Source organism: Bos indicus x Bos taurus, chromosome 21, assembly GCF_003369695.1.
Source record: "Bos indicus x Bos taurus breed Angus x Brahman F1 hybrid chromosome 21, Bos_hybrid_MaternalHap_v2.0, whole genome shotgun sequence".
Classification (NCBI taxonomy): domain Eukaryota; kingdom Metazoa; phylum Chordata; class Mammalia; order Artiodactyla; family Bovidae; genus Bos; species Bos indicus x Bos taurus.
Window position 1 is genome coordinate 64,861,322 of NC_040096.1, and position 26,737 is coordinate 64,888,058.

Below are 26,737 nucleotides of genomic sequence, written 5' to 3' on the forward strand. Positions count from 1 at the left end.
CCAACATCTTCTGGATCATGGAAAAAGCAAGAGAGTTCCAGAAAAACATTTATTTCTGCTTTATTGACTATGCCAAAGCCTTTGACTGTGTGGATCACAATACACTGTGGAAAATTCTGAAAGAAACGGGAATACCAGACCACCTGACCTGCCTCTTGAGAAACCTGTATGCAGGTCAGGAAGCAACAGTTAGAACTGGACATGGAACAACAGACTGGTTCCAAACAGGAAAAGGAGTACATCAAGGCTGTATATTGTCACCCTGCTTATTTAGCTTATACGCAGAGTACATCATGAGAAATGCTGGGCTGGAAGAAGCATAAGCTGGAATCAAGATTTCCGGGAGAAATATCAATAATCTCAGATACGCAGATGACACCACCCTTATGGCAGAAAGTGAAGAAGAATGAAAAAGCCTCTTGATGAAAGTGAAAAAGTTGGCTTAAAGCTCAACATTCAGAAAACTAAGATCATGGCATCTGGTCCCATCACTTCATAACAAATAGATGGGGAAACAGTGGAAACAGTGACTGACTTTATTTTTTTGGGCTCCAAAATATTAAAAAACAGAGACATTACTTTGCCAACAAAGGTCCGTCTAGTCAAGGCTATGGTTTTTCCAGTAGTCATGTATAGATGTGAGAGTTGGACTATAAAGAAAGCTGAGTGCAGAAGAATTGATGCTTTTGAACTGTGGTGTTGGAGAAGACTCTTGAGAGTCCCTTGGATTGCAAGGGGATCCAACCAGTCCATCCTAAAGGAAATCAGTCCTGAATATTCATTGGAAGGACTGATGAAGCTGAAACACCAATCCTTTGGCCACCTGATGTGAAGAACTGACTCACTGGAAAAGACCCTGATGCTGGACAAGATTGAGGGCAGGAGGAGAAGGGGACAACAGAGGATGAGATGGTTGGATGGCATCACTGACTCAGTGGACATGAGTTTGAGTAGGCTCTGGAAGTTGGTGATGGACAGGGAGGCCTGGCATGCTGTGGTCCATGGGATCGCAAAGAGTTGGACACGACTGAGCAACTGAACTGAACTGACTCCATACAGACATTCTGGGGAGAGTGGACCAGAGGAGAGGAGAGGGGCAGGGCCTTAATTTATCTTCGGTGTCTTTCTATGGTTTTGAGTTTTCTAACTTGAAATAAATAGAACTTTAAAGCAAGGAATATCTGAGTGGAGAACTAATGCCTCCTACTTTTTTTTACTTTGTTTTAAGAGAGATCTAGTAAATCATATATTTCTAAAATTTCCCTGGGATGGTTTATTTAATTATTTCTCCCCATTATTTTTTCATTACATGGTTGAAACTACATACGTTTGTGCTCATGATTATTTTTTCATGTTTAATATTTTTCTGGATCCCTCATCATGTTTTTTCTCCTTAAGTTGTTTGATATTAAAAATGCTACCAAGTGTTCTTTTTATTTTTATTTGCCTTATAGCTTTCCATTTATTTTCAGTCTTGAAGTATCCTTTTGTTTTAACTGGCTTATGTTGACTGGATAACTCTGGTTCCTTTTTTTTTTTTTTTTTTTTTGTCCATTCCAATGTGTTGTATTCCGTGTCTGTTGACCAGTGATTCCAACCCCTTTACAGTAGGTCATGACTGTTAGGGCAGCCGCTTTCAGAGTGGGGCACGGTCATTCCTGGGGTGGGGGGTGTCGGGCCTCCCCAGGGCTGCACCGGCAGAGGCAGCCTGAAGGGGATCAGTTTCCGGAGCTCCCGGTTCCGTGTGTCTGGGGTGTGCTGACTTCCCTTCCTCACGTGACCCCTCGCAGTTCCACTTTTCTCACTGCATGGAGAGAGGCAGGCATCTCGCTTGCCCTTCCCAAATCTTATGAAGATCGGTTGCTGCAGGATACAGTAACCTTCGGTGGACCAAACAGAGGAGTAATTTGAGAATACGTTGTTCCTGAAGGGGCCTCCTTCGAGCCAAGTAAAGACAGCATCTGTAGGAAATAGCGAAGGGGACAGCTCTTGTTTCATCCAGGCTGCCAGTTTTGTGCAGAGTGCTGGACCTCTACCTGTCTAGTTGTCTGTTCTAAAAATAAGAATTCTCTCGCTGTGGTGTGGATAAGCATGTTAGAGTTGGAAAATTAGTCAAGTTTTTCTGAGTAGAAAGTGAAACTGATGTGGCCGGACAGTTTGATAGAGCAGACAGGCTCTGCCAGTGAAATTTTAGGGCAGACCTTTTTCATAAACTGAAAGAACTTAAATTGCATTTATAAATACTAAGCATATTTAATGCACGCATACCATGTATGATGTTTCTAAGTATTAAATCCTTTGCAATCATCTGAACTTCCTGTCGTGGTCCCAGTGCGGGTTGGAAGAGAATTTCCAGATGTGAGACAGAATGAGAGGGAAATAAAGTTTATTAGAGTGGGAGACGCTATTAGAACAGCGGGCCAGCTCAAGGGAGAACCGACGTTGAACAGGGGTCCTTAGTCCACTTTTATAGCCAGGGTACAAGGAGTGGGATAGGGGTCTTGCTGGTTGTTTGCTGGTTGAATGAGGCATGTATACTGGGTAGGGGAAGAGTAGGGCAGATGCCTTCTCCCTCTGGGGCGGGAGGGGAAACGGGTTATACTGTTCCATTAACAGTTACAGCATGGGGGCGGGAGGGGTGATAAGGGTCTGGTCTCTCTGTCCCTATGTTCCCGCACCCTCCTTGGTTTTATCTGCTCTTTTGTCCCTGGCTCAGCATGTTTCCCATAAAAAATTATAGATGTCGCCTTAAAAATATGCAACAGGGTATATAATTTTTCTAAATATTTCTAGAGGGTACATAAGCAGAAAAACTGGGGGACTAGAATAATACACATACTTCTTCTTAGTCTGTATTTTCTATTTGTAACACTGTCTTTTCCTTGTTTTTTTTTTCTCCCTCCCACCTCCACCCCCATTCTAATATACATACTGAATTTTCTTAAATTGAGTTGAAAACTACAGATTTTCTTTTTATTCTCCTGGTTGCTACTCCTAGCTTACTGTGACCCGTGCTTACTCTTCTTTTTCATTATGATTCTTTGAAGTCTGGTCAGTGTCTGTGGCTTCCCTGGGTCTTCAGTGTTCTCTGACCTTTCTCTTCCTTGTAGAGTAACCCGCTCCCACACACACAAGGAATTTTTGTTCAGAATTATAAATATACTCCCTTAAAAAATGGTTTCTGATTATCATTGCTTACTCAAACATCATTAAACCTCCGGCTGAAAGAAACTGTATCAGATTTTTGCCCCCCCACCCATTTTTCTAACCACTTTAAACAACCATTTTAATCATTTTGCAGTTTGCAGTTCAGTGATATTTTTTACAACACTGTGCAGCCATCATTACTCTGTAGTTTCGAAACCTTTGTATATCACTTCAAAAGGAAGCGCCATACTCATTAAGTCATCTCTTCCCATACCTCCCTCCATCCCCCATATTCATTATATTTTTAATGGTTTTTTTTTTTTAATGTTTTGCCATCTTGGGGGCTCTTGCTGGTTGAGGAGAGACTGCCCTTCCCAGGGCTGACTAATTCCTGTAGACAGTAAATTTGTTAGTGCGTTCACTTTTCGTATACACACCAGCCAGTCTGCAGTCCATACTCTCAACCTCCTCTGTCTGACTCACATACCAAGCCAGTGTTTCTTCCTGCCCTAAATCTTCTCCGGGCCCCACAGCCTGCTGGAATCATTCAAACCAGCCAATCCTAGTCTGTTTACCCTGCTCTGCTTTCCCCACGGAAATTCCGAGAAAGGCTGCAGCCCCTGGCCTTCCGCTCACTCCTTCCTGCCTGCAGACCAGCTCTGGAGCCTCTGCAGTACCAGACCTTTTGTTTCAGGGGGAACTGTGAGTAACTTAAGCTTTTCTTTCGATGGCAGTGTTGTCACTCAGTCACCTTTATAGATTAAGATCCAGACACAAATTACCACCACTGTGACGGTGGAAATCTGTGTCCTGTCTTTCTGTGAATTCTCCATTTCGTGTATAAATGGAATCACACAGTGTGTGGCCTTCATATCTGGCTTCCTTCACTTAGCACAGTGATCTCAAGGCTCACCCAGGCTGCAGCATGTGTCGGTACCTACCTCCTTTTTATGGCTGAACAGTGTTAAATTATATGCTCCCTCTTTTTGTAACTAGTTATTTCTTCCTTCATAAATGTTCTTTTGTGCTTGAATATAGTAAAAGTTCTTCAGAGTAAGATCTGTACCTAGTAAACTAAGATCTTATATACCTGAAAATGCATTTCCCCCTCATATTTAAATAGTTTAGTTTGGTATGAAATGCAGGTATTGAAGGTTTTCCCTCTAGAATTCTGAAGATAACATTCTATTGTCTTATTGCAGCTAGGATGTAGAAGTCTGGCCTGACTTTCATTTTTCTATTGGTGATCTGACTTTACACTTGGAAAACTTTTTAGAATTTTCTCTTTGTCTGATGTTTGTAAATATTATAATCTGGGTACATGGACATGCACACTTACGTGTTTTATTTATCAATTCTGTTTGTCACCCTGTGAGCCTTTTCAGTCTAAGCTATTAGGTCTTTCTTTCTTGGATTCTGAAAAATCCTGTCATTGTTTCTCCAGATGTTTCATCTCTTTTTCTTTCCTTCTCACAGGAATTGGCATTTTTCTCCTTTCCTTGTTTTTCCTTCCTGATGTGTCTTGTGTTGGGTGTGAGTCGCTCAGTTGTGTCTGCCTCTTGCGACCCCCTGCACTGTAGCCCGCCAGGCTGTTCTGTCCATGGGATTCTCCAGGCGAGAATCCTGGAGCGGGCCGCCATTTGCTTCTCTAGGGGTCTTCCCAGCCCGGGGCTCCCACCCTGCAGGCGGATTCTTTACCGTCTAAGCCGCCAGGGGAGCCTGGGTCAGTTGTGTGACCTGATTTTGTGCTTTTCATCTCTTGTCAGTTCTTCCGCTGAGGCTGCCTATTGAGTTCTTTATTTCAGCAGTTATATTTTTACACTAAAAAATTGCTCGGTTCTTCTTTCTCATAGCTTATTCCCACCTTATAATTGTATCTTCTCTTATATCTCCAATGATTTTTACTGTGCTTGTTAAGTTTTCAAAGTGTTTCCCATGGTGTAGTTTGTCCCTAAGAAAAGCTTCTACGTGCTTCATTTACTGTCACACTACTCTACTACAACACTGCTTCACTTCTTAAATTTTTATTTATTAAGTATAGATGATTTACAATGCCGTGTTAGTTTCTGGTATAAAGCAAAGTGATTCAGTTCTATATATATACATATATAAATATGTATGTGTGTGTGTGTGTGTTTTTTTCAGATTCTTTTCCATTATAATTTATTACAAGGTACAGAGTATATAGTTCCCTGTGCTATATAGGCCCTTACTGTTTATCTGTTTTATGCACTCTAGTATGTATCTGTTAATCCCAGACTCCTAATGTACCCCCCCTTTCCCTGTTGGTAGCCGTAAGTTTATTTTCGATGTCTGTCAGTCTGTTTCCTAAATAAGTTCCTTTGTGTCATGTTTTAGGTTCCACATGTAAGTGATTTCACACAATATTTGTCTTTCTCTGTCTGACTTACTTCACATAGTATGATAATCTCTAGGTCTGTCCATGTTGCTGCAAATGACATTAATTCATTCTTTTTTATGACCAAGTAGTATTCCGTTGTATAAATGGGCCACATCTTCTTTATCTGTTCATCTGTTGATGAACACTTAAGTTGCTTCCGTGTCTTGCCGACTGTAAATGGTGGTGCTATGAACATTGAGGTGCATGTGTTTTTTCAAATTAGAGTTTTGTCCAGGTACATGCCCAGGAGTGGGATTGCTGGATCACATGTCATATGGTAACTCTAATTTTCTAAGTAAGCTCCATGCTGTCCTCCATGGTGGCTGCACAAGTTTGAATTTCCATCAGGTGTAGGAGGTTCCCTTTATTCCACACCCTGTCCAACATTTGTTATTTGTAGACCACCATTGCTTCACTTCTGACACCAGATGTGTGAGGTTTTCACACGTGAAGCATTTCCGCGACACTAATTGGGTGTCCTACAAGTATCTGGAGGTAGCGTCAGATCCCGTAGGTTAAGGGCTCTGTCCCACAAGGCTGTCACCACCCAACCCACCCCCACCTCCGCTTCAGATATCAATCACAAATCCAGGTTATTACCTGGGCTTCCCACCAACTGGCTATTAACGGGAGGCTCCCATACCCGCTTTGTGGGGTTCAATTTATTTGCTGGAAGAGCTTGTAGAACTCAGGAAACCAGTTTATTACAAAGGAGATGAAAGGATACAGGTGAAGTCAGATGTAAAGATCTAAAAGGCAGAGTCCAGAGTGGTCCTGAGCACAGGGGCTTCTGTCCTCGTGTTGAGGTTGTCCTGCCCTACCAGCTCTGGATGCGTTCTCTTCACCAACCTGGAAGCTCTCCAGACCCTGCCCTTTGGGGATTTTATGGAGGCTCCGTTAAATAGGCATGATTGAGTACATCCGTAGCCAGTGATTACTGAACTCAACCTTCTTGGAAGCAGAGGCTGTGGATTGTAAGTTTCAACCTAAGAGGGTTCCCTTAGGGGCTTTCCAGAAGTCACTTCATTAACATAAACCAGGGGTGGTTGAAAGGTGCTTGTTATCCATAACAAAAGACACGGTTCACTTTTATCACACAAAGCTGTTTCAGGAAGTGAAGACTAAAAGACCAAGTATTATAACAAGGAATGCTTCCGTTGCTCTTATACTTTGGAAACTCCTTGAGTTTGGAGACTTCAGAGCCAGAGACGGGGACAAAGAGGAAATATGTATTTTTTAATGTATGTCACAGTTTTCGTCGTTTAAATGAAGCCTTTCTTTTACATCTTTGTTTTGTAGTGCTTACACTTCTTAGAGATACTACAGTTCTCCCTGTGAGTTCATTGTTTTCTCCTGTGTGGATTTGTGCTGCAGATGAGTTTGGCCAGGAGCTTAGTAGAGATAAGCTCCCCTGGTGGCTCAGAAAGTTAAGAATCTGCTGCAATGCAGAGACCCAAGTTTGATCCTTAGGTCAGGAAGACCCTCTGTAGAAAGGAATGGCAACCCACTCCAATATTCTTGCCTGGAGACTTCCATGGACAGAGGTGCAGTCTGTGGGGTCGCAAAGAGTCAAAACACAACTGAGCGACTACTGCTTCCACTTCGACGAGACGGAAGTTCCTTGGGCAGATCACCATAGTAATATAGACAAAGCCCGTCTCTTCCCTTTCCAAATGCTTAGGTTTGAAAAGCAAGACCGTATCTGTATCCTCTCTGTACCACCAATAATTCGTATCTTTTTAATCCCAGTCTCTGCAGCAGGACAGTTCTGAATACCCACTGTGTACCAAGAATTATGCTGGGCACAGGTGGTTATAAAGGATGAATAAAACATGGTAGCTCCTACCTAAAGGAAATCATCTATGACAACTAAACTGATAATGTTGTTAAGTGCTGAAGAAACACAGCAGCAGGAATGGCTTTCTCTGGGGGCGTGGGGGGCACTAAGTGCCTCCTTGAAGAGGCAGTATGTAAATTGGGTCTTAGAGGACAGAAGTCTGGCTGCAGTTGGTCATGAACCTTGCTAATTGCTCTGGACACTTGAACAGTAATTCAGTGAGACAGTTATAAAATTCTGTTTAAGGAAGCACCCTATAATGTATTACTGCAAATTGAGATCAGCATATAGTAACGCTGTTCGGGGTATAGTCGGTGCAGGGTAGGTGTTGAGTTCATGAATAAATATATGAATAAAGAAATGAAGGAGAAGGGCACCAGTGATGGTCACTAATTCTGTGTAGTCATTTCTCTGTCCTCTTTTTCTCTACTCCTAGGACACAAGGACCTTCTACTCAGAACACTCTGCCTTCTTTTTAACACAAATTCTCATGAAAAGCCAGTATTATATAAGCATAATTTTTTTTCCTGTATTTCTTAAACAAAGACACTTTTAGGCTCAAATATCCCACCAAGACTAAGTAGAAGAGAGATTAGTCTGTTTAGAGAAAAGGAAACTTAAAATCAACAGATGACTTAAGCCACACAGCGACTAGATCTTAACTACATTTCATAAGTAAGCTGCTGCTGCTGCTGCTGCTAAGTCACATCAGTCGTGTCCGACTCTGTGTGATCCCATAGATGGCAGCCCACCAGGCTTCCCTGTCCCTGGGATTCTCCAGGCAAGAACACTGGAGTGGGTTGCCATTTCCTTCTCCAATGCATGAAAGTGAAAAGTGAAAGTGAAGTCGCTCAGTCGTGTCCGACTCTTCTCGACCCCATGGACTGTAGCCTACCAGGCTCCTCCATCCATGGGATTCTCCAGGCAAAAGCACTGGAGTTGGGTGCCATTGCCTTCTCCGCCTAAGTAAGCTATCTTTTAGTATAGCTCCCTAATTTGTTTTCAACCATTCTGCTTCCTTTTGGGATCTAGACATGTGGAAAATACCTCTTTTGATTCAGGTCAGTATAGTTGTCATTTATTGAGCATGATCAAGAGCCAAATGCCTTAGCATTTAATATCCTGTGTGAGATTTGGTGCCCCTCAGCTTCATTTCTTTATTCATATATTTATTCATGCAGTCAGCATCTGCCCTGTACCTAGTATATTCAGAACAGCCTTACTAGGTGCTGAACTCAATTTGTAGTAACACATTGTAAGGTGCTACCTTAAACAGGACATTTTTTAACTGTCTCACTAAATTGCTCTTCAAGTGTCAACAGGCACTATCCTATTTTTCCAACATTTTCTATTTCCCTGACACAGTTGACTTAGAAACTGGTGCTGCACCTGCAACCCATAGCTATTAATATAACCAGTCATTTCACTGAACATGAGGCAGCTAGGTCAGACGTGGAGGAAGTGAATGCCCAAAGACATATAGCATGCCAGTAATGAAGCATGGGCTAGACTCCATATCTCAAAATGCTCTGGCCATGGATCTTTCCACATTTCTTGCTCCATCTCAGAATTCTTCCACTCAAGTGCTGTATTAAAGCCAGATAGTAGAGGGTTTTTTTTTAATGCCCCCCAAAATTTACTCTTACTCCTTGGAGGGAAAGTTATGACCAACCTAGATAGCATATTCAAAAGCAGAGACATTACTTTGCCAACAAAGGTCCGTCTAGTCAAGGCTATGGCTTTTCCAGTGGTCATGTATGGATGTGAGAGTTGGACTGTGAAGAAGGCTGAGTGCTGAAGAATTGATGCTTTTGAACTGTGGTGTTGGAGAAGACTCTTGAGAGTCCCTTGGACTGCAAGGACATCCAACTGGTCCATTCTGAAGGAGATCAGCCCTGGGATTTCTTTGGAAGGAATGATGCTAAAACTGAAACTCCAGTACTTTGGCCACCTCATGCAAAGAGCTGACTCATTGGAAAAGACTCTGATGCTGGGAGGGATTGGGGGCAGGAGCAGAAGGGGATGACAGAGGATGAGATGGCTGGATGGCATCACTGACTCAATGGACGTGAGTCTGAGTGAACTCCAGGAGTTGGTGATGGACAGGGAGGCCTGGCGTGCTGCAATTCATGGGGTCGCAAAGAATCGGACACAACTGAGCGACTGAACTGAACGGAACTGAAAATTCACTCTTAGCTGTTACCTATTTATTGAAGCCAAAAGAAGAATAGAAACGTGTTTGGAGAACAGACAAAATGAAGGATGAAAGTAAAAGGCACATTCCCACAATAATGATATTTAAACTCAGACTTTAGGAAATGCTCAGGAAATGAAAAATAATGCCCTTTGATATTTTAATAATCATAATGAACTTCTGCTTCTGGCTGTGACAGAGTAATTGTTACAGACTTGTCATCTTGACAGACACAACTATGAAACTCAACAAAACATTCAAGATTCCTGAATATAGAAGGATATTGAAACTCATACGAAATATTAAATTCTTAACAGTTTTCAGGCACTGAACAGGCAGCACAATTCTGTGAGTGGAGGAGCCCCGGTGATAAGCCCCACCATTGGTCTAGCTTTCTACCTGGAGTTTCCTTCTGGTCCTGGCACAGAATGGTGGAACCCAAGCTACAAGTTGGTCTTAGTGAGCTCAGCAGTCAGATACTGGAATGCCAAGCTCTGAAACAACTGGACATTGCAAGGGCAAGGAAATACGGAAGCAGAAGCCAGGTTGAGTTTTGTGTAGGGATTCACTTCGGGTTGTTGGCTGAGGGCTGCTATGCATGAGTAGAGTGAGACTCTCTATGACACCCAGGGCAGATAGCCTTCTGCAGGGTTGAGAGCTGACTGATGCCCAAGGTCAGGCAGTGCTGGGAGATGCTGGAGATGCCTGTCAACCCAAATGAAGAGACCTCACTGAGCACCTAGGCATTCAGGTGAGACCTCAGAACAGCTGCGCTTTAGGAATAAGGACTATGCCCTTGAGAAAGGGACATACCCTAGGACTAAATTCAAAATGGAAGTAGAACGTGAGAAAGAATTAATCCAAGCTTGATAGCACTAAAAAGACCTGCCAATAATTTACCTAACAGCCGGGACAAACTCAATACCTTTAAAGGAAGACACCATAATCCAGACTCTGAGTGTATCATAACAATGTCAGATGTATAAATTCATGGACATACAGTCAGAAGATACGACCTATACTTAAGGGGAAAAATCAGTAGACAGGTGGCTCTGAAGTTGGAACTAGCAGACAAGTACTTCAAAGTTGCTGGTATAAAAATGTTCAAAGACTTAAAGGGAACAATGGATAAAAAGAGCAAACGGAGACAGAGAAATGGAAATTATTAAAAATTTGCCAAATGGAAATTATAGTCTAGAAATAAAGTTTTAAAATACACTGGATGAGGGAATTCCCTGGTGGTCCATTTGTTAGGACTTCATGCTCCCACAGCAGGGGGCATGGATTCAGTCCCTAGTTAAGGGACCGAGACTCTGCAAGCTGCATGGCCCAGCCAGAAAATTCACTGGATTAGATTACAGGTGGATCAGAGACGGCACCAGGAAGTGTTGGTGGACTTGGAAACTAACCAATGCTGCTGTGTCGCTTCAGTCGTGTCCAACTCTGTGCGACCCCATAGACGGCAGCCCACCAGGCCTCCCGTCCCTGGGATTCTCCAGGCAAGAACACTGGAGTGGGTTGCCATTTCCTTCTCCAATGCATGAAAGTGAAAAGTGAAAGTGAAGTTGCTCAGTTGTGTCCGACTCTAGCCATCCCATGGACTGCAGCCTACCAGGCTCCTCCGTCCATGGGATTTTCTAGGCAAAAGTACTGGAGTGGGGTGCCATCGCCTTCTCCGAAACTAACCAATAGGAATCATCTAATCTGAAAAATAGGAAAATAGTACTGAAAAAAATTAACAGCCTTGGTGACTTGTGAGATAATAACAAGAGGTCTACATACGTATAATCAGAATTCTGGAGGGAAAAGGGAGTGATAAGACAGGAAAAAATTGTTTAAAGAAATAATTATAAAAAAATGTCCCATGTTTGGTGAAAAGCCTGAACTTAAACATCGAAGAATTCCAGTAAACCCCTAGCAGGATAAATATAAAGAGAACCACACCTAAGGCCATCATCGTCACAACTGCGGGAAACCAAAGAAAAAGAGAAAATATTAAAAGTGGCCAGAAGAAAGATTACATAGAGAGGATGATGATGTGAATGATGGCTGACTTCTGTCAGACGCTGTGGATGCCAGCAGATAGTAGAACAGCAGTTTTAAGGTGCTGATAGAAAAAAAAAATCTCAACATTCTCTATTCAGGAAAAAAAAGCCTTTGAGTATGTTAAGCAAAACAAAGATATTCCAATAAAAGAAGAGTAAGAGATTTTATTGCCAGCATCCCTGATGTACAAGAAATGCTAATGGCAGTTCCTCAGTCTGAAGAAAAATGATACCAGGAACTCAGGTGTTTAGGAAGGGATGAAAAATGCTATAAAGGATAAATATATGTGGGTAACTATAAAAGGTTTTTTCGTAATTAAAAAGTAGACATGCACATATGACATTGTACTGAGATGGTTGGATGGCATCACCGACTCAATGGACATGGGTTTGGGTGGACTCCAGGAGTTGGTGATGGACAGGGAGGCCTGGCGTGCTGCAGTTCATGGGGTCACAAAGAGCCAGACACAACTGAGTGACTGAACTATACCATTAAAGATGGGAGTGGATTTATGCACTCGTAAAGTTCTTATATTTTACATTAGTGTAATATTAATTCTAAGTATACTGTGCAAAGTTAAGAATGTGTATTTAAATCCCTAGAAAGACCTCTAAAAAATAATGTAAAGAAGAATAGCTAAAAAATCAACAGTATAGAAAAGTTAAAATGGAGTTTTAAAGAGTATTTAGTTTACCCAAAAGAGTGCAGGAAAGGAGTAACAGGGAAACCAAAGACAAATGAGATAAACAGAAAAAATAGCAAAATGATAGGCTTCCACCCAAACATATCAATAAATGTAAATGGACTAAATACTCCAATTAAAAGGTAGAGATGGATATGCTCATTAGCTTGATTGTGGTGATTATTTCATAATGTACGTGTCTAGCATTAGCCAAGGAATGCAGGTAGCCTCTGGAAGCTGTAAAAAGGCCAGGAAATTATTCTCCTTTTGAGCCTCCAGAAGAACCTGTTGAACTTTCTAACACCTTGGTCAAGCCCAGTGAGGCCATGAGATCAGTGTCAGATCGCTGGCCTACTATTATCTTATAAAACTAAGGTAATAAATGTGTGCTGTTACAAGGCATAAGTTTGTGGTAACTTGTTTTAGCAGCAGGAGAAAATCAATAAGGACAGAAAAGATATACCAGGCAAACAGCATAAGGAAGTTTGAATGGTTGCTTTAATATCAGATACAGTAACCTTAAAGACAGTGTTAGCAGCAATAAAGAGGGGCATTTTATACTGATCAAAAGGGCCATTCATCCAGAAGATAGAATAGCCTTAAAAATATATGTGCCTAACAAGAGCTTCAAAATACATGGAGGAAAACAATTTGACAGAAATCGACAAACCCCCAATCATGGTTGAAGATTTTAACACTCTTGTGTCAGCAGTTGATAACAAAAGTTAGATAGAAATAAGTCAGCGGTGACAACAAGCCAGTAAGGACATAAGATCTGAACCAAACTATTAAGCACCTTGACTTACCGGACGCTTTTAGACCCCTGCGCCCAATGTCAGAACACACCTTCTTTTCTTGTGCATGTAGTACAGTCACCAAGACCAACTGCCTCCTGGGCTGTTGAACAAGTCTCCGTAAATTTAAAGGGATTAAAGTCATACAGGAAAAATGAAGAAAGAGTCCTGTGTATGTTCTTTGACCACAGTAGCATTAAATTAGAAATAAATAATAATAACAGAAGTAGGATAACGCCAAACATTTGGAAATTAAAGTATTTCTCAATAATCTGTAAATAAAAGAGTCACAGGGTAAAACAGAAAATATTTTGAACTAAGAGAAAAAAACCCACAGTATGTCAAAAGTTTGTGGTTTGCAACCTAAAGCTGTTTTTAAAGGGAGATGCGTATCTTTGAAACTGCATTTTCAACACTCGGCTCTCACTGAGTGTGCTTTCAGCTCTCCAGTTAGAAGCACCCTTTCTTTTGCGCCGTACTCGGAACAGCTGTTCTCTGCTCTGTCGGTAATAACATCTCAACGTGTCGATTTGCTGACCTGCCAGTCGCTGCCTTTCTAAACAGTAAAAGCCCTTCAAGGACAAGAGCTGCCGTTCTCGGCGGTGTTTTGTCTCCAGTTTCTGACACAGTGCATGACACTTGGGTCCTCAGTCAGTTCTGAATGAAAGCTCGGGAGTGGATCTTCCTGAGAACCCAGTGGAGATAGGCGGACTGAGGATGATTAACCCCATTTTACAGCAGAGGAAACAAGCCCAGGTTCCTTTAATGAGCCGGTGACAAGGCCACGCTTCCATCACCCCTCAGATATTTTCTTTTCAGGCCACCGATGACAGAAATGTCACCATTCATGAGAAGTGTCTCCCTAACAGAAGCACGGAGTTTATTCGAGCGTAAGCCGTGAGGCCTTCCCCAGCTGTAATGCCATCATGGCGTGTGTGCACACTGGAGGATGGGCCAGGTGCCTTTCTGAAGGCATCTAGGGAGCCATTGGCGCTGGGCCCCAAGTCGCGACAGGTGGGGAGCCTGGGGCTTGGCCTTCTCCATGCCGCGCCGTGCAGAAAGTGCCGGAGCGCGAGGCTGCAGCCTGGCGCGCGGGCCGCCCACACTGGGGGGCTCTGTGCAGCAAGCTCTGTCTCTGTTTTCTACCTAGGTTTCAGTTCTCAACTGGGGCTTGTTTCCCCTTTGTCTCTGGTTCAGCTTCCTTTTCCTGTTTGGTTTCAAGTAGAGTCTAAAACTCGAGTCACTGCCTTCCCAGAGTCTGTGCGCTCAGGTCAGCTGGCCTGGCGGGAACTTGGGACTCACCTCCTCGGGCTCCCTGTCCTGCAGACTTGCAGCCATGGCCTCTGTGTGAGTACGGGGACCGCAGGGGACAGAGGGACCTCGGAAGCAGACCTGCAGCCGCAGTGGTGAACAGCCTGAGGGACCGTGGAAGCCTCCCCAGGTCCCCCGGCTGCACTGATAGGGAGACCGAGGCCAGAGGGCAGGAGGGCTCACGGCCACCAGACGGTTACGGTTTGATGGAGCCGCCCGCTGGTCTGTCCGCCGCACCAGCCTGTGTCTCTGGATGCCTGTTGTCGTTAGTGGCGCTGTGTGTGTGTGTGTGTGTGTGTGTGTGTGTGTGTGGCAGAAGCACTTCCTCAGAAGTCAGATGCCTGGCGCTGTTGGTGGGGGCTCTGAGCTATCTTGGGGTCTGGGGTTTGGCTCAGAGGTGCTCTTCTCTCTAGAATGGCCTGAGAACGCTCCGGGGTCTTCTCTGAATCCTGGGCACAGAGGGAGGGACTGGGGTGCCTTTTGTACAGATAGAGACCGCATGGGCTGACACAGCGGAGCCCCGACCTTCTGCCTGAGACTCGGGGCTGAGTGTAGGCAGCGGATGGCTTGGGCTGCACTGGTTTGGCACATGTGTGGGCGCCAGCCAGTCCATGTCCTGCCCTGGTAGTTGTGAGCTACTCTTTCCGAAGGTGAGATTGGGACTCAGATGTGATTCTCCCCCGCCCTGCGACCCCATGAAGGACTGGATCGTGAGACAGAGCTTTATCCTCTGGGATTTGGGGCACTGAACTTCATTGACTCATGGCAGCCTGATGTCTCAGCATAAATTATACTCCTTCCCCTTTAAACATTCCTTCTCAGTTCCCAGGCTGCTGTTTCACCAGTGTTCTTGTTTGATTCTTTCAACCATGTCGGGTGGTCAGCTTGGGAAGGGTCATCACTGCTGTTCAGGGGGCAAGGAGGCCTGGCCTCTGACCAGCCTTGGAGCTTTGCTCAGGGCCGCGCGGCTGGTTGAGAAGGCCCAGGAGGGAGAGCCTACCCAGCACAGCACAGCCGTGTCGGGAGGTTCTCCCGGGACACCGAGCGGGCTCTCTGCAGGCGGCCTGCGGGGAGTTATGACGGGGACAGTACAGTAAAGGGGCCCCTCCAGTGATCCTGGTCAGCAGAAGGGCTTTGGCCATCACAGCATACCCCACCCTACCCTGGCAGGGCCTCAGCCAGGCTGCCAGAGCCCCTTCCTCCAGGCCCAGCGGCTCACAAAGCCCAGGGGCGCAGTTGGCCTCTCCTGCTCCTTTGCAGCTGGTTTTCCTTTCCTCTAACATTTCCTTAGTTGGCTGCACTGGGTCTTAGCTGCAGCATTCAGGATCTACGGTCTTCGTTGCAGCATGTGGAATCTTTAGTTGAGCCATGTAGAATCTAGTTCCCTGACCAGGGATTGAACCCAGGCCCCCTGCGTTGAGAGTGCAGTCTTACACTGGACCATCAGGGAAGTCCTGCAGCCAGTTTTGTATCGTTTTAGTCATTCCCCTGAGCTTTGCGGGATTTGTGGGTAGAGCTGTGGCAAACAAGACTTGCTTCTTTAAAGGCACGTCAGCGTCCACAGAGGGCAGGGACCAAAGTCATCATCAGCCGAGAGCTACACTGTGGGGAGCTCAGTGTATTCCATCCTATCTGCTGCTGATGGCAGAAAACAGTATCAGAAGGAAACGAGGAGGAAGCAGAGCCATTCTTAAAACCTTTAAAACCGTAGCAGTCTTGTAAGTCTCCATCTTCAAAGCAACTCGAGCCCCTCCACCTGCGGTAGGTCACCCAGGGTAGCGGAGCTTCAGGCACTTCAGCCTCTTCTTCAACCAGAGTCACCCTCTTTTATCTTTTTTTAAGTATTCCTCCATGTTTCTTTAAGGGGGAAAAAAAGTTGTTGCTGGTGATAATACCTTGAAATCTGAAAACTACTGATTTAGTCCAGCTCTGAGGTGCACGGATGGGGAAACTGAGGCCCAGAGTCAGGGCAGAACTCCGTGAGTGAGTGAGTGGCCCAGCCAAACCGCAGGCCAGGTTTTCTGGCGCCCCCTCCCCGCCCTGCCCCGAGAGGCCGCCGGCCCTCAGGGTGTCAGCGGGGCTGCTCGTGCAGCAGGGCTGTGGAGCCCGGTCACTGAAGAGCGTCTTGAAACTTTGCTGTCGTGTTCTGATCAGAGCATCTCATGGGAGTGTGTTGTGTTCCCTGGGTGTCCTGAGGCAGGAAGTGCCTGAGAGCTGGTCTAGACTTTGACAGCTGAACCCTTAAAAGAGAAAGTAACAGCAGTGCCCGGTCTCCAGTTCTCTACCAGGCGCTGTGCTCACTGTGTGATCTGATGTATGTTGCATTTAACCTCCTCTGTGGTTTCCGCTGCTGTTCCATCGCGCTGGTAAGGACAGGGGTCAGCAGAGTCAGCTTACCAGCTCCAGGGCACACTATTGGGAGAGTTGGGGTCTAAAGTCAGCTCTCTTGTGTTTTCAAAAGCTAAGCTCATCTGTAACTTCTGAAAGGAACTTGCCCAGAATTACAGTTTGAATCAAGGCTCCTAGTCTCTGTTACTCTGTGTAGTCTCCAGTTTCCCACTGTTAATACCACGGAGGCAGGAGGCCTCCTCAGCCCTCCTATAGTGCCCACGTTTCTGTCTGTCAGTCATCCTTCCTTCGCCCCCTCCCCTCCCAGCCTAGAGCTGTTCGGGCACAGGGTCTCCGCCTGCCCATGTGCCCCGGGGATGACGCACACTCACTCAGGTGTGAACCTGAGCCGGTGATCAGGGGGTCAGCTGGGCTCAGCCTGGTCTCGTTGCCAGGCTTTAAGCTTACCCTCAGAGATGCATGTACTGCCCGGTCCTTGGCCCGGCCAGATCCCCTCAGAGGCCCCCGAGCCGTGTTGACCCCTGCTCCCCTTCCGCACAGACTCGGGGACACAGGCGTACATTGGAATTGGAAAGTGTGTGAGGTTGGAGCCGCCCTTGTGTCTACCTGGCCTGTCAGCTGGGTGGCCTCGAGAGGAAGAGTGGGAAGGCTTGAGACGGGCTCAGGCTGAGGGTGTCAGACTCTCAACAGTTGGTCTGAGTGTTTGTTCCGGATTCCACCAGGCTTCCCAGAGAAGCAGGGCCAGCTGTCCAGGCATCTGGGACACTGGCGTCGGAGTGAGGAGAGGCTGGCAGTCTTGACCGCATGTGACCTGGCAGTCTGGCCCTCCCGACCAGCTTGGATGGAAGAAAGGACGTTTGGGCTTGACACTGAATTTATTCTTCATTTACCAAAGCCTTTCTTTAATTGGCACACTCACAAAACGGGGCCGTAGTCGCCATTTGAGATTCTGCGTCTTGCTCAGTGATGCCTGATTAGTGTTTTCATTCCTGTGGTGCAGCAGTTCCTGAAATGTGCTCAGAAGACCTACCCTCTTAGGGCTCTGAGTCAAAACTTATTTGTAATAATACTGAGACATTATTCTCCTTTTCAGTCTCGTCTCATGAGTGCACAGTGGAATTTTCCAGAGGCTCTATGATATGTGTTGACATTGTCACTGGGACAGCCAAGGAAATGTGTGCTTGCGTTTTTTAAAATTCTTAGTTTTAATTTCAGATACGATAAATATAGATAGACTTAATCTCCGTAAACGGAAGCTTTCTGGCTCCCTCAGTAATTTTTTAAAGCTTATTTTATTGAAGTGCAGTTGATTCACAATGTTGTGTTAATTTCTGCTACACAGAAAAGTGATTACACGTGTATATACCTTCTTTTTCATCTTCTTTTCCATTGTGGTTCGTCACGGGATGCTGAGTACAGCTCCCTGTGCTACGCAGCAGGGCCTTGTCTGTCCATTCTACAGGAGTTTTCCTCTGCTCATCCCAGACCACAGTCCTCCCCCCCCGGCCCCCACTGGCAAGCCCAAGTCTGTTCTGTGTCCGTGAGTCTGTTTCCACGTCCTGGATAAGTGCGCTTGTGTCATAGTTTAGATTCCGCATATAAGTGGTATCGTACGGTATTTGTCTCTCATGATCATCTCTCGGTGCATCTGCTGTTGCTGCTAAGTCGCTTCAGTCGTGTCTGACTCTGTGCGACCCCGTAGACGGCAGCCCACCAGGCTCCCCCGTCCATGGGATTCTCCAGGCAAGAACACTGGAGTAGGTTGCCATTTCCTTCTCCAGTGCATGAAAGTGAAAAGTGAAAGTGAAGTCGCTCAGTCGTGTCCGACTCTTAGCGACCACATGGACTGCAGTCTACCAGGCTCCTCCGCCCATGGGATTTTCCAGGCAAGAGCACTGGAGTGGGTCGCCAGTGCCTTCTCCGCTAGGTTCATCTATGTCGCTGTAGATGACATGATTTCTTCTTTTGTATGGCTCAGTAATACTCCGCCATATGTATGTACCGCATCTTCTTTATCCACTCCTCTGTTGGTGGATATGCAGGGTGTTTCCATGTCTTGGCTATTGTGAGTAGTGCTGCTCTGAACAGAGGGGTGCATGTATCTTTTTTAATTATAGTTTTTTCCGGATGTCTGCCCAGGAGTGGGATTGCTGGGTCATATAGCAACTTTGTTTTTAGTTTTTAGTTTTTAGTTTAGTTTTTTTTCCATACTGTTCTCCATAGTGGCTGCACCAATTTATGTTCCCATCAGCAGTGTAGGAGGGTTCTGTTTTCTCCACACCCTCTCCAGCATTTGTTTATAGACTTTTTAATGATGGCCATTCTGACCGGTGTGAGGTGATACCTCACTGTAGTTTTGATTTGCATTTCTGTAATAATTAGCTAGCATCTTCAAATATTTATATGGGTGTAAAGGGGCCGTGAGACCGAAATAGGTTTGAGGACCACTTCTGTAAAATGGTTATATGACTGAACTACAAAAAGCAAGCAAGAATCTAGCCTGGCGGCTCCCACTGGCCGAGGGGAGGACACTGGGGTGCAGGGGCCTCTTGAGCTCAGCAGCTTTCCGAGGTGACACTGCAGTTCCTGGGCCGAGACGGGTGGCGGCACCACGGGAGCCCACGCCTGCTTCTCAGAGTCATCGACTGTTTCAGAATGAACATTTTAAGTTTAGAACAAAACATCAAATCTGTTTCAGGTCCGTTCCCATTAAGAGAAAAAAGGTTGCCCTAGAGGGGATTTACTTGTTACCAAGGGATATGTCCCTTCCCACTGGGAAGATCTGGCATCTGCTCCTGTCATCAAGTTTGTGTCTCAGACATAAGGCAGCTGAGTGTGCTTCCTGCTGTGGTGCGATAGAACGGCTACCCACTCCCACCTGGATGTTGTGTTCTTCCTGTTCACCCCGCCCCCCTCTGCACTCCTGGAGCGCGGTGGGCCATGCGCCTCCCCTTCAGGACGCAGACCACGGCTCTGTTCAGACATCCAGTTTCTAATACCAGGTGTGGGCATATATTTGACGCATAGTCAGTACTCAGAAAAAGGGGTGTTCTCTTGGTTTATTTGTGAGATTGATGCAGGAAGAGAAAGCAGTAGTGACCCAGTCCCTACCCCTCACCTCCACCAAAGAATCCCTAGAGAGGCTGAGAAATATGATAACTGGCAAAACTAGGCACACCCAAAAGCAAGCATTTATGCAAAGATTATTATTGAGCAGTCACTAGGTCCCAGTCACTGGGGCTCCAGAGATGAACGATATTTTTAAAACACAAAAAAACCTGCCTTGTGGAAAACAGAAAATCGACAGACCTTCAGGACAGTGGCAGTGAGTGGGATAGGGATTTCTGGAGGCAGTAGCACGGACCTGAGCTGAAATGGTGGGATGCAAACCATGTGTAGGGAAGAGAGATGGTCCCGGATGAGGGAGGTGCTGGCTTAAGCAGACGGCACGTCGGCATGAGGCGAGACCTGGGGTAGCCTGGAGAGTCACCCTGAGCATCCTGGCAGCATGCGGGCCGTCGGGTCCTGCCTGTGACCCAAGCCCCCGGGTGGAGGCTCACCCGCCAGAGGCTCGGGCCGTGCTGCAGGGGCGTCCCCCACGCTGGGCCTCTGAGCCCTGCTGTGCCCACGTGCCCTCCCGTGTCGCCTCCTGAGAGGGCGATGCCGCAGCCCCACTGAATAGCCTCTGGGTGACCTTTCTTCACACCACCTGCTGTACCTGCCACTGTTGTGCAGGTCTGTCTTCCCAGGTATCATATTTCTCAGCTTGATGGAAGAGAAAACGAGAGCTGGAGGTAGCAGCTGGGAGTCGGGAGTGGGTGCCAGCTCCTATCGGCTTACAGCAGCCAGGCTCAGGCTCAGCGTGTTTTCAGGGGAGAGGGAGAGGGCCCTCCTGGTTGTCTAACCATTTCCCCCGCTGTGCCTGGGACTGTCCTGGTCTTAGCGCTGAGCATCCTGCCCCACCTCCCAGGAAGCCCCTCAGTCCCCGGCAAAGCCGGGTTGTCAGTCCTACTGGGACAACATGGTCAGCCTCGGGACAGTGTGAGGACATGTTCCATCTGGAAGGAGCGGACCCGCTGGGTCGGGCTAAGCAGGGCCGGCAGGGAGGGTGAGGCGTGACCGGACCCGAGTGCGCTCCTTAGGGGACCCGGGGGGCAGCGCGCGCCTTCCCAGAGCAGCGGATCTCTCCCCCACCGGCCTCCAGGGAGCCTCACTCTGCAGCAGGCCCTCCTCAGCCTTGCGGTTTCCTGACTCGAGATCCCAGGCCGCAGTGAGACCCACAGCACTGATGGTAATCTGCGACAGATGCTTCTGTTTGGCAGTTACTCACTGCCTCTCTGAGAATACACAGAGTAGGGTTGTAGGCGGAGTGTTCCCACGGGCACACGACCATGAGTGCACTCGTGCACAGTTAGAACAGTGTGCAGCACACAAGGGACCCCTTTAAAAGGGGAAAGCCCCCCGCCAAGGGGCTCGTCATCTAGTGGGGCAGACGGGCGCTTAACACAGGCGCTGAGAAGCAGGACGGACGGGTGAGAGCCCTGCTGAGAGGCAGAGATGAACCCAGTGCCGCGGGGCCAGTTCTTCCAGGTCCAAGTGCTGGACTGTGTCAGGCTCAACCCTGGGCTTGGCTTTCCAGCAAGCCTCTTATGGTTGGCCTTACTGCTGTCTGTTCCCTTCTTGGTTTGCATCATTTTACTCGAATTTTAGGGCTTCCTTGTTGGTGCAGTGGTAAAGAATCCACCTGCCAGTGCAGGAGACCCAGGAGACACAGGTTCGATCCTTGGATCAGAAAGACCCCCTGGAAGAGGAAGTGGCAACCCACTCCAGTATTCTTGCCCGGAAAATCCAGTGGACAGAGGAGTCTGGCGGGATACAGTCCATGGGATCACAGAGTCGGCCGCAACACACACCCTAACTTTAAGACATCATCCTCTGTCCTTCAAATTGTTGTAGTAAATGCCTGGAAAGGCCCTGAAAGGTGTCTGTAGAGTGGAAAGGATTCCATGTTGACTGCACAGGAAAGAGTGTGGCTGGGATAGGGTGTCGCTGCCAGCCCACTCGGGGTCCAGAGGGCTCATTCCCGGTCAAGCAGGGAGTGGTGGGGCAGGGGTCCACCGACTGGTGCACGTGGAAGCTATGCTTTACCACAGCGCCACCAGGGAGGCCCCATCTACCAAATTAACTTTCCTCAAAAAAACTGATTTGGGCAAGTGAAGTGTCTGGTGCCTGGGAAATGTGTGTGTAGCACAGAGGTTCATATTCACAAGTGGAGCTGTTAAAAGACAGTGAATGTATGGTGCTCGGAGACAGTGTGTAGGCTGAGTAGTAATCAAGAGTTATTAAGAAAAAAATGTATAACTAGATATGGTGATGGATAATAGCAGGACTTACTGTGGTGGTCATTTTGCAATATAAACAAATAGTGAAACATTTCGTACTCCTAAAGCTAGTATGATGTTATATGGCAGTTGTATCTCAATAAAAATAATAAATAAAATGCTGACTCCTATAAAACAAAACAAAAATCCCAATGGGATAATAAGGTGTATCTTAAGTAAAGAAGTACTTCCTTGCATTTAGGTTTTGTTAATGGTAATAAAATAAGCAGAGACAGATAAACACTGGTCAAATGGGGGGAAATTAGGGATATTTGGCCATGCCGTGCAGCATGTGGGATCTTAGTTCCCTGACCAGAGATTGAACCTGCGCCCCTGCATTGGAAATGCAGAGTCTTAACCACTAGACGGCCAGGGAAGTCCAAAAAGAGGGATTTTTTTTTTTTTTTTTAAAGCTACAAGTTAATTTTGAACCTGAAGTTCTAAAAAAAAAAGTGGGGGGGGAGGAGCCTGTGACTATAATTACAACTTTAAAAATAGTGCTTGATGTTTCAGCATCTCCGAGGAGCAAGCACACCGGTGGATCCATGCCTTATCATCTCCACTGAGCAGCCCCAGAGGTGTGTGTGGGGCTGCAGAGTTGGCTCCGCATGCAGCACACCATCCTTGCCCCGCCATCACCCCCACCTCTGCTGGCCTTCCCCGCCTAGAATCCCACATCCCCTTCCTGAACCTGCCTGGGGCTGACAGCTCTGCATCTTTAAACCCACACTGCAGTTTCTTCAGAAAGTCTCCCCAGCTCCCCCAAGCCCTCCAGGCCGAGAAGGTGTGTGATCATTCGTCGTCCTTCCTGAGTAGCTCTGAGGTCGCTGAGGGCAGCTCTGCATCGCTGAATGTGTCTTGACTCCTCACTGGCATCTGTGCTTGTCAGATGAAGACAAGAGGGTCATGCAATAGTGGGACCCAGACCCCGAGAGAGCATGTGACCAGGAGGACTCCCTAGAGTAGAGTGGGGTGGCTTTGTCATGTGAACAATGGATACCAGAGCCAAGACGTTCATTCAACTTGTCCACTGGTTCAGACAGAACTGTTGGAACACCTTTGCACCTCTGGAGGGTGTGGAGTGGACTGTCCCTCAGGACAAGGACAACTCAAGCTGCTCTGCAGCAAAACGGGCTGGTTTATAGAGCAGGGAGTCCCTGTAGCTGACAACTCCATCAGAGGCTTGGTGGGCGCTAGGGCTGCTTTAGAAGATGGGTCGTGTTGTGCGGGAGAGAGTGGGGTCCTCTCCACAGCTCTCTTCACAGGGGCTGGTCATCAGGCCCTGCTCCGTGCCAGGGTCCTGAGACTGCAGAGAACGAGACCTACGTGTTCCTGCCCGCGGGGAGCCTGCACCATGCAGGCTGTGTCTCTTTGGGTCTTCTAAGAGGCAGGCCCCAAGACCCTGAGGAAGGTTAGTTACCAGAGGTCAGTGAAGGATGGAGGGAGCAGAGAGGCCCACAGAGCCTCAGGCCACGAGACAGGTCTGCAGGGGGAGAGGGGCCAGGAAGAACTGAGGAGGAAGCATCTTGGATTCGGGCCAGGCTGAGGAGGAGGTTTCCCCTGGGGACAATCCCCCGCCCCCACCACGGACCAGGTCGCCTTGTCACCATTTAGTCGTTGGCAGAGAACATGGCCTCTGTGCAGACGTAGTGGGTGTCCGGGGCAGCAGCTGGGACCCCTGGTGGAGCCAGGCTCTTTGCAGGTGAACTGAAGGGCGCTCCTCCAGGCCATCGCACAGGGTCTTCCCACATGCGTCCTTCCTGGTTGCTCCCCCAGGGGCGTCTCGGGGCTTTTGCGTCCCATGCCAGTGAGTGCCGCAGCTGGGGCCTCGGCTCAGATCCCCTGACTTGATCGCACCTGTGCCTTGCTAACCCCGTGCTGCGTCTCAGGGTCCCTCCCAGCTCCTGAGCCGGCATCCGCGCGCACCTGCTCACTCCCTTCCCCATGAGCCTGAGCGCAGCTGCAGCAGTGAGTGGCACACTTAGCCCCAACCCTGGCTAGTAGTTAGTTTACATCAGGGGGACTCTGACTTGACCTGGACCAAGGTCTGCTGATTCTGTGTACAGTTCACTCTGATTCCTAGCAGACTTCTTGAGGACAGGGCCCCAACAGCTCAGCCAGGGGAGCAGCAGCTTGCTGCTGCTAAGTCGCTTCAGTTGTGTCTGACTCTGTGACCCCATAGATGGCAGCCCACTAGACTCCTCTGTCCCTGGGATTCTCCAGGCAAGAATAACTTGTTAATATTCTCCTAAAAGAGACACAGTTTCAGGCTCCAGAACTCAGAGAAGGCAGAGCATAGTGCTGTGTTTGGCTTTCTTTTAAAAAAAAAAAAAATTATTTTTAGGTGTGTATTTGGCTGTGCTGGGTCTTAGTTGTAGCATGTGGGATCTAGTTCCCTGACCAGGGATCAGACCTGGGCCCCCTGCATTGGAAGCGCAGACAGAGTATTCGCCACTGGGCACCCAGAGAAGTCCCTGGTTATCCCTTTGTTTTGCTTGCTTCTCCCTGCCAATATGAGATGGCCGTCTTCTGGGAAAACCCCTGCCTGTTTGGTTCATCACTGACTTCCCCTTATTTGTTTGTTGAATGAATAATGAATCATGAAAAAAAAAAAGTATAGCACGATCGCAGAGTAAAAACCCATGTCATACACTCCCAACACGCATGAGCACAGACAGCCCTCGACACGGGCTGGGGCAGCTGGCGTCAGGTGGACCCGACTCCCGCTCCCCAGGGCAGAGCTGAGGGTGCAGCAGCGCGATCGAGATGGCGAGGAGGAGGTATTTGGGGCTGGGGGTCTGGATGCGAAGTCCTTGGCTAGACTGCTGTGGAGCACACGGAGAGACTCGTGAAACGTGCGGTGAGGCAGCATGTACGCATGGGTGTCTGTGCACCTGCCCGGATTACTGTTAACATAATCGTAGTCTGCACGTGGTCCTCCACCTTCTAGGAGTCTTAGGGGAGCGGGTCCCGGGGATGCTCAGGCACCAACTGCTGAGACCAAGCTGAGGCTGTTCCAGGTCGCTGAGGGCCAGTCGCATAAAACCACAAGTTTGCCTCCTGGTGACCACTGGGAGGGGGGCGAAGGAACCTCCTCGAGTGCTCGGTTTCCCTGCCCCTTAAATATGGTGACGGGACTGACTGTGTCCTGCCTGCTCAGTCTCCTCATGACCGTGGCCGCCGCACACACTTTCACTTCCTCAGACACCAGCCCTGACCTACTGGGCTTCACTTTCCACTCCGGATTCATGAGTTGCGTTCCACCAGCCTCCCTTCCCACTAGCAGCCGCTCCCCACCGCTGCTGGTGTGCCTTCCTGTACAGCCAGGTCTCACCTTCTGATCTAGGCCTTCTAACAGACTAGAGACTGATAGCGTGGATGTTCAAGGTGAGGAAGGTGAAGAGGTGGCAGGCCCGGGGAGGCTGGCCCCGAACTGGTGGCAGGCGTGGTAGGGCGCTGACTTCCCTGATGGCTGTCTTCTCTCTCCAGGCGCTTCTTTCGCTTTTTCCCTGGTTTTCTGTCATATTCTGAGCAGGGGAAGTTGCTTGGAAATGTCTCCAGTGAACAGGGTGCAGCCATCTGCTTGTTTTGATTTCCATCACTCTGTTCTTTAGACACTCACCTAGTCATGTTACTATCTGCATAGCTCGTGTGAAGCTACACTCTCGTAACATCACCAGTTGAGCATTTTGCCGGCTGTGGTGAAGAATGTTATCGATGTTGTGTACTCTAGAGGCAGACAGAACTGGTTGGAGACCCCAGATAAAATCACCCAATACCTGTGTGAATTTGTATAAATCTTTCCAAGTCTGCAAGCCATGCTTTTTCTCATCTACAGAATGGGGAGAAGTGGCTGCTTCCTAAGTTGTGAAGCTTAGGTGCTTTAGTGTGTTTTCTTATCTAACACTGTGCCTGGAATGTTGTAGACAGCACGTCATGGCTGAAACGCCTTTCTCCATTCAATCACTTTTCCCCTGAAGGCAGAGCTGTGAGTCTCTTCCACATACCTCCGTGGAAACGTTGACCCAGGAGCTCCTCTCCACTCCCTGGTCTGTGAAGACTCAGAACCCATCACCTCACCCAGCAGCCCTTCCGTGGGAGTTGGACGCTCTGGCGACCAGGGAGTTCCTCTGTGTCAAGTGGCAGCTGGCCTCCGTTTCAGAAAAGGACGAAGCCAGCATCCATCCCTTGTGGCTGAGGCCAATGCTTAACGTTCTTTCTTGCTCTGCAGTGAACAGAGTATCTGCCAAGCCCGGGCTTCCGTGATGGTCTACGATGACACCAGTAAGAAATGGGTGCCAATCAAGCCTGGCCAGCAGGGCTTCAGCCGGATCAACATCTACCACAACACTGCCAGCAACACCTTCAGAGTCGTCGGAGTCAAGCTTCAGGATCAGCAGGTAAGTGCTGGAGGGACAGGCCATGCCCACGAGCCTGCGCCACACACGCACACACCCACACGTACGCACACACATGACATGGTGGAGAGCGGTCAAAACAGCATGTCACGATTGAGAGGTCCGGGTTCAAAGTCCTGACTGCGTATTTTCGTACTCCAGGGTGTAAGACCCTGAGCACACTGTCTTGTGAGCTTC

At 47.7% G+C, this 26,737-nt stretch overlaps 1 protein-coding gene across 17 annotated transcripts in view; it reads left to right on the forward strand.

The window, feature by feature from the left end:
* EVL (Enah/Vasp-like) overlaps window positions 1–26,737 on the forward strand; it is a 147,230-nt gene that overhangs the window by 70,307 nt on the left and 50,186 nt on the right. For 12 of the 17 annotated variants that reach the window (XM_027520713.1, XM_027520709.1, XM_027520707.1 and 9 more), the window contains exon 2: window positions 26,374–26,542. In XM_027520713.1, the coding sequence (XP_027376514.1) occupies window positions 26,374–26,542 (169 nt within the window). Of the gene's footprint in view, window positions 1–14,273; window positions 14,449–22,631; window positions 22,721–24,893; window positions 24,923–26,373; window positions 26,543–26,737 lie in introns of those variants that run through there. The other 5 variants (XM_027520716.1, XM_027520711.1, XM_027520704.1 and 2 more) reach the window with 5 other exon arrangements.